Raw genomic sequence first — 6,653 nt, forward strand, 5'->3', positions numbered from 1 at the left:
CCCCCGGGCCCTTCCCTCCTGACCCCGCCTCTTCCTTCCTCCAGGGATTTGGACATTTGGTGCCATCCTCAGAAGACCCAGGCGTCCTGGGAATCGTGTATGACTCAGTTGCTTTTCCTGAGCAGGACGGGAGCCCCCCTGGCCTCCGAGTGACTGTGAGAAGCGGCAGCTTTGCTTAGTGGGGGGGTTTCCAGAGGGCTCCTCTGTGCCCAGGGCAGGTAAGGCCAGGCTGGTCAGTGCCACATTCTCTCCCTAGGTGATGCTGGGAGGGTCCTGGTTACAGACGCTGGAAGCCAGGGGCACTGTCTTATCTCAGGAGCTGTTCCAACAGCAGGCACAACAAGCAGCTGCCGCCCAGTTAGGACTGAAGGGGCCACCAAGTCACTGCTTGGTCCACCTTCACAAGGTGAGTTGGGGAAACGCCGCTCAGCTCTCAGTGAGGGCAGGGACGGGTTTATCTGTTGCTGTCTACTCAGGCTTGGCCATCACCAACAGAATTTCCCCATATCCCCTCTTTTCTCCCCAGAACTGCATCCCCCAGTATACACTGGGCCACTGGCAAAAACTGGGTGAGTTGGGAAAGCGGCTGTGCGGAAGAGGGCAAGGAAACCAGACCCCCAGCTGTAACAGTCCCTTATCTTCTCCTTCCAGAGGCAGCGACCCAGTTCCTGGCTTCTCAGAGGCTGCCCTTGACTCTGGCCGGAGCCTCCTACAAGGGGGTTGCTGTCAATGACTGTATAGAGAGTGGACGCCAGGCAGCAGCCCGGGTCCTGGGCGCAGAGCCTAACAGCTGATCCCCAACTTCCACCTCCTCCTGGCCCTGCTGATGGCACCTCTTTACCCACGAAAATAAAAGTTGCTGGAGCTTGGCTGGGTCTGGTTGTTTGGTCACCTCCAGGCATACGGTGGCGGGGTGGGGGTGCGGGTGGAGGAGCAGGTCGCGAAGGTAGGCACGAGGCGCCCGGGATGCAGCAAGCAGGAGCAGAGGCAAGACAAAGTCCTTTATTAGAAAATATATCAAAATCCCAGCCCCCTGAGCCAGGTCCAGAAGAGGAAGCTACTCCAGCACTGGCAGAAAGTACCCAGGGAGGGGGTTCCTTCACCAAACATACTTCCTCGGAACCATAAATAGAATAAATATTCACAGAGGTCCCAGGACAAGCCAGATCACTCTTCTCTCCATGGAAGAGGAAGGGACTTGGGGTCCAGCCCTGCTCTTACCCCAGGGGCCAGGGACTCTCAGGAGTCATCACATAAAATCATGACATCAAGGATTCACAGTCATAAGCCCTGGCAGGTGACCCTAGAAAGAGGGGCCCCCAGGTCTGAAGGAGCCCAGCTCCAGTCCAGCAGTGAGGAGAGGCCCTTGCCTCCAGCGCAGGCCTGGAGTTCAGTCCCCCCACATTCCTCTAGGAGCAGTGAGGAGCTGAGGGTGGGGAGCGTACAGCCCCTCTGATTCAGTTTCATGATTGAGGTGGGCAGGAAGGAGAAGTCAGTGTGAACCATGGGGGGCTGTGTGGTTGGCAGTAGGCAGAGGGCCAGGCCTGGCTGGGGGCCGGCGCTGCAGCATCTCTTGACGGAAGGCCTGGGAGGAACCAGGAGGGTAACGGGGACCAGAGGGAGTCCGGGGACCCCGAGGGTCAGTTCCAATGTCTGCTGTGATGTTGGTATAGAGAGGGCCCAGCTCTCGAGCCAGCAACCGGTACGTCAGTGAGTTCATCCCATCTTGCGTCCAGGAATTCTGGGTACGGACCAGGAGGTCAAATCTGAAGGTCAGAGGTTAGAGAACTAAGGCCCAGAAAGAAACAACCAGGAACCTAGGGAGCGTTAGGAGTTTCCTGGCTGGGATGCAGAACCCTGAGGAGCCCGCAGCGATTCCCAGGTAGTCCTCCCTACCTGTGGGGGTTTTCCTCATTGCCCTTATCTCCTCGATGCTTCACCATCTTGTAGTGCCCCACCGACGTGGGGGGGCGAGAGATCTTCATCCCAGCCAGCCGCACCCTGCGGGGAAAGTGAGGGCACCTTGGAGGACCCCGAGTGGAAGAAAGCCGCTGACGGGTGAACAGGAAGAGCTACGGCCAGCAAGGAAGCGACAACATGTTTCTGTACACAACTAGTACGAGTTAGGCAAAAAACACGCCCCGTACTGAAGACAGAAAGTCAAACAGAGAGAAGGAAATGGCGGGAGAGAATGTAAAGGCCAGACGCAGCCAAGTCCGGGCGCCCTGGGGCCTCTTGACAACTGGCAGGTAGGTCTGTACCTCCCATCTTTGTTTTCTAAGTGGCTCCCAGGAACTGCTCTGGCATTTGTTCAAAAGGACAGGACAAGCCTGGGAGCTGCAGACCCAAGCTCAGCAATTCCTCCCTAGAACAGTGGCTGAGCTGCCTCGACTCCCTCACCCTGCACCCCCGCCTCCCGCCTCTGTGTTAGGAAAAGTATGGAGCCAAATCATCAGGACCCTGCCACTGACACCCAGAAGCAAGAACCGGAGATGGCCTGGGAAAGTGCTGAAAGAACACATACGTTTAGACATTGCTCGGTCCTTTACACACATACAGAGGACAAGAATTCAGAGAGGTCATCCCGGAGGACACGAGGGGGAAGGGAGGCAACGGGTCCAGCACAGCAAGCCCAAATTTTCACACACCAGATAGGAAATTAGGTCAGCTGAGGCTGAAGGTCAAAATGTTTCACATGCTAAAAATGAGCTGGCATCATGCCAATGGCACAGACTTAAAACCAGAAAGTGATTCTGGGCGATACGGAGCAGAGCCCCTCCTCCCCAGCCCCATAGGACATGGTCTGGATGCAACGTTAGCAGAAGGCAGGACTGAAGTGTTTCTAGGCCCCTTTCCAGCTCTGGAATCCCATGATACTACAGCCTATTGATCTTCTCCTCTCTCCCAGAAACAGAACTCACCAGATCTAGGAGACTGAAGGGTGACAGAATGGGGAACAGCACGAAAAGCCTGACCTGGGCAGACGGGAAAAACTAAGGGAGAGGAATGGGCATAGTGCAGGACCAGGGAACTAGGACTGGTGGTAAAGGGCTAGAGCCAGGGGTGGTCTCAGAGAACGGGGATCCAGGCCGAGGTGGGGGTGGGGAGTGGTGGCAGGAAGTCTGACCTGGTAGCAATGTCGTCATCCTCACCACCCCAGCCCCAGTATTCATTGGGGAAGCCATTCATCTTCAGGTACTGGTCAGGAGTGAGCGCCGAGACTCCTCCAAAGTACTGGGGGTACGGGAGGCTAGGGAGAGAAAGATCCTTGGGTTCCACGAGTCTTTTGGGGAGACGTCCTTACCCCACAATCCCCTTGGCTCTCCTTCCAATGGATGGTGGGTACCCCTACTTCCCAGCACCCTCTCATGCCCTCTACCTGTATCCAAACTTGTTCATGGCAACAGCAACATGCCGGGGTCCCCGGGGGTCACACACATACAAATTGTGGTCGTTCTCAGGCAGGAGGTCCACGTCGTGCAAGAATAGGCAGTTCCACTCCTCATCACGCAGGGCCTCCCGCACCCCAACATTTAGCAGCTTGGCCCTGTTAAATGTTCCATTTCCAGCCTGGAAGGTAATGGAGAGGAACCAGACCACATCTGTAGGTAGCAGCATGGAGAAAAGGGGGCAGAAGTATCAAAGTGAAAGGAGGGGAATCGAAGGGGAAGTGGGGCAAGGAGAACGCAGAGAAAGCCAAACTCTCAGTTGTCATCCGACAAATCGCTCCTGAGCGTCACTGTGAGCCTGATTACTGGCACGCTGCCGTTCGGCACCGAATCGGACAACCAACAGCCATGGAAAACAGGTGTCTACCAGTGTTCACTCTCTGCCTCATGTTAGGGGGTTAAGAATCTTGTCCAAGCTATGAGAAACAAACTGAGGGCCTCAGAGGGGAGGGGGGTGGGGGAATGGGATAGGCCGGTGATGGGTAGTAAGGAGGGCACGTATTGCATGGTGCACTGGGTGTTATACACAACTAATGAATCATCGAGCTTTACATCGGAAACCGGGGATGTACTGTATGGTGACTAACATAATATAATAAAAAATCATTAAAAAAAAAAAAAAAAAAGAATCTTGTCCAAGGTCACATATGGGACAAACTGCAGGACTGATTTTAGTCGAAGTCTGTCCACTTCCAAATCCGTACCATTCCAAATTCAGCCAGGGAAAAGTCATGGAGAGTACAGGACAGTGGGGATACCCTGAACAGAGTAAGGAGGGTTAGGGGCTAACGAGCCGGCAGAGCAGGGCCAGGTGCTTCCCCACATTCAACAGTCCGACCCTCTTAAAATTGTTCCAGGGACCCACTGTCGGAGAGCGGGGTGCCACTGCCGCGAGGTTTCCTTACCAGAAAGTCAAGTGCGGTAGGGCTGGGAGTACCTGGTGGATGACGTAGATGCCGTAAGCCAGCTGCTGGCGCTGCAGGAAGGGGTGCAGGTGGTACAGCAGCAGGCGCAGGTGGTGCTCTCGGGCCCGGTGGGGCACAATGATGGCTGTTCGGGAGCGGGCCTCACACCCCGCGGGCCGGTACCGGCCCCCCGGTTCCACCCGGGGATTCCTCTCCACAATCTCTGCCAGTGACGGCACTGGGCTAAAGGACACGGACACGGGACCCACTGTTGGGAAGGAATGGCAAGGTCAGGAATTAGAGCGGCAATGAAAAAAGAAGGACCTCCAGGGCCCTGGAAGGACCGCTGGCCCCGGCAGTCTGATTCTGGGGCTCTGCTCCCCCAAGGGCTTACTCAGAAATCTCACGCACCTTGAGTTTCCCATCACTGGGACAGCCTTGTAAAGTCTGCAAAGCGCAGGCTCTTTTCTTAGCCTACCTTATTTTGGGGTTCCCTAACTCCTGCCTCGCTAGGTTAGAAGACGGAGAACACCGAAGGACTCCCAACTAACTAAACCGGGGCTCATCTACAAAGGAAGCAATCCCCGGGCCGAGGCAAGAAGAGCGCATGAATGGCCGGGCGATGAAAAGTTGTGGCTCAACCCAGGAGTCCGATCTAAATTCCAAATCCAGAGTCCGCTTATCTCAACCTCAGCTCACCTTTGGTTACATTAACCCCAGGTTCTAAGTCCCACGCCTGCCCCCCCCAGCCCTGTCCCCACACCCTGGCGGCCTTCCCTTTACTTCCTCCTTTCTGCACTCACCTAAAAGAGGAGATCGTTCTGGACAGTAGGGCAGACCTTGAGGAGCTGGAGGGGCCCCTGGGGCAACAGGGGCCCCAGGTAGGTGACTGAGGTTACTGTAGACATCATGGGGATGAGAATAGTCAAATGTCGGCCCCTGCTCTCGGCCAAATAGGGCACTGAGGCTTCGGAAGCCCCCCAGTGACAGGTACATCATGACAGCCAGCTGGGAGCCCACAAGCAGGGCCAGTGTGCAGGGCCGCTCCAGCAGCCTCCGCAACATCCTGGGCTCAGGTCTGAGGAGGAAGAGAGGAGAGTTCTGGGGGCAGGCAGGCGAAGAGCAAGCCAGCAGAGAGATCATCAGTTAAGAACCAAGGTGGTGCCAAGAGTAAAGAGGAAAACAGGCAAAGAGCAAAGTCACAGAAGGGAGCACACAGGTGTACAGTCATGCGTGGAAAAGAAACAGAACGTAACCACCAGCAGCCCTACCACCTGCCATTTCCAGCCTAAGTTTCACTCTCCACCTCCTCCCCAAACCACTCAGGCCAACTACCCTCAGTCCCCACCCCCAAGGATGCTTACATCATTCAGGTCCTTCTCAAAGGAGTCTCTGGAGAGCCTCCCTCCCAATTTCAGAGGGGGGTGGACTCACCTAGGTTCAAGCTGTCTTCTTCGGGATCATGGGGACTTCAGGGGGTCCCGGGGGGGCAGAGATGTGAGGCATTATCTGAAATTGGAAATGTCACAGAGGACAGAGAAAGGCTCCATCCAGCACCCCAACAGCGATCCTGGGACCAGCTGGAACAGAAGTGGTCAAGGATAACCACCCACCCAGCTGGGCAGAGATCAAGATCAGGATGAAACTGGTTTCCCAGCAGGGGAAGTAAGGGAAAGTGGCTGGAAAGAAAAGGGGAGGACCCAGAGATGCTAGGTCCCCGGCCTCTCCCCCAGCCACCCTGGAGTGTCAGGTTTACGTGTACTTGACCATACCCCACCCCGACAGGACCAACCTGTTTGGGGAGTGGGGACGGGGCTGCTAATGGAGACATTATTTTCGCCAAGGGGTGAGGTAGTCATGACAGGATTGTGGAGTGGCCTCAGGAGAACGCAGGGCGGAGTAGGAAACAGGTTCCTTTCCGTTCTTCACGTGCCTGGGAGTTAGCTCCGCAGGTGCAGGCAGTGTGACCACCTGGGAGCCGCAAGCAAACAGCCCCGGAGCGTGGCGGGGAGCAGGATGGGGGTGGCGTCCTCTACCTTTTCTACCCTATCCCAGTCCTAGCGGGGATAGGGAGGAGCGTTACCGCTAAAAGTGAGACAGGGAGTGGGAGGGCTGGGCAGAGCCCGTCGGGGGTACCTGGGCTGGCTCACCTAAGAGGCGTGGTCAGCGCTCTGCTGAGGGTCACAGCCCAGTTCTTTCGGAGCACCCCAACCTTCCACCCCAACCTCCTCTTGCATTTGCAATGTGAGCCCACCGGCCTCTGTCCATATTTCCACCCGGGACCCTCTCCCTGCTCAAG

General features: G+C 56.3%; 2 protein-coding genes across 10 annotated transcripts in view; one reads left to right on the forward strand and one right to left on the reverse strand.

Moving 5' to 3' along the window:
- The window catches only part of PPOX (protoporphyrinogen oxidase), a 3,723-nt gene extending 2,854 nt beyond the window's left edge, over window positions 1–869 (forward strand). For all 8 annotated transcript variants that reach the window (XM_040635946.1, XM_040635947.1, XM_040635949.1 and 5 more), the window contains 4 exons: window positions 45–155; window positions 257–406; window positions 527–569; window positions 652–869. In XM_040635946.1, coding sequence (XP_040491880.1) covers window positions 45–155; window positions 257–406; window positions 527–569; window positions 652–794 — 447 coding nt within the window. In that variant the 3' untranslated portion in view covers window positions 795–869. The remainder of the gene's footprint in view (window positions 1–44; window positions 156–256; window positions 407–526; window positions 570–651) is intronic.
- A 113-nt stretch (window positions 870–982) lies between these two features.
- On the reverse strand, window positions 983–6,653 carry B4GALT3 (beta-1,4-galactosyltransferase 3). Of its 2 annotated transcripts, XM_008700657.2 has the most exons (8): window positions 6,147–6,653; window positions 5,789–5,863; window positions 5,158–5,432; window positions 4,387–4,622; window positions 3,380–3,570; window positions 3,128–3,250; window positions 1,897–2,001; window positions 983–1,766 (listed from the first exon to the last, which is right to left on the reverse strand). In XM_008700657.2, the coding sequence occupies exons 3-8, from the start codon at window positions 5,417–5,419 to the stop codon at window positions 1,493–1,495; spliced, it is 1,191 nt and encodes a 396-aa protein (XP_008698879.1). In that variant the 5' UTR covers window positions 5,420–5,432; window positions 5,789–5,863; window positions 6,147–6,653; the 3' UTR covers window positions 983–1,492. The 2 variants fall into 2 exon arrangements, with proteins under 2 accessions (XP_008698879.1, XP_008698878.1); XM_008700656.2 differs by having other exon boundaries at window positions 5,789–6,653.

The sequence above is a fragment of the Ursus maritimus genome, unplaced genomic scaffold (genome assembly GCF_017311325.1).
Source record: "Ursus maritimus isolate PB19 unplaced genomic scaffold, ASM1731132v1 scaffold_2, whole genome shotgun sequence".
In the NCBI taxonomy this organism is placed as follows: Eukaryota; Metazoa; Chordata; class Mammalia; order Carnivora; family Ursidae; genus Ursus; species Ursus maritimus.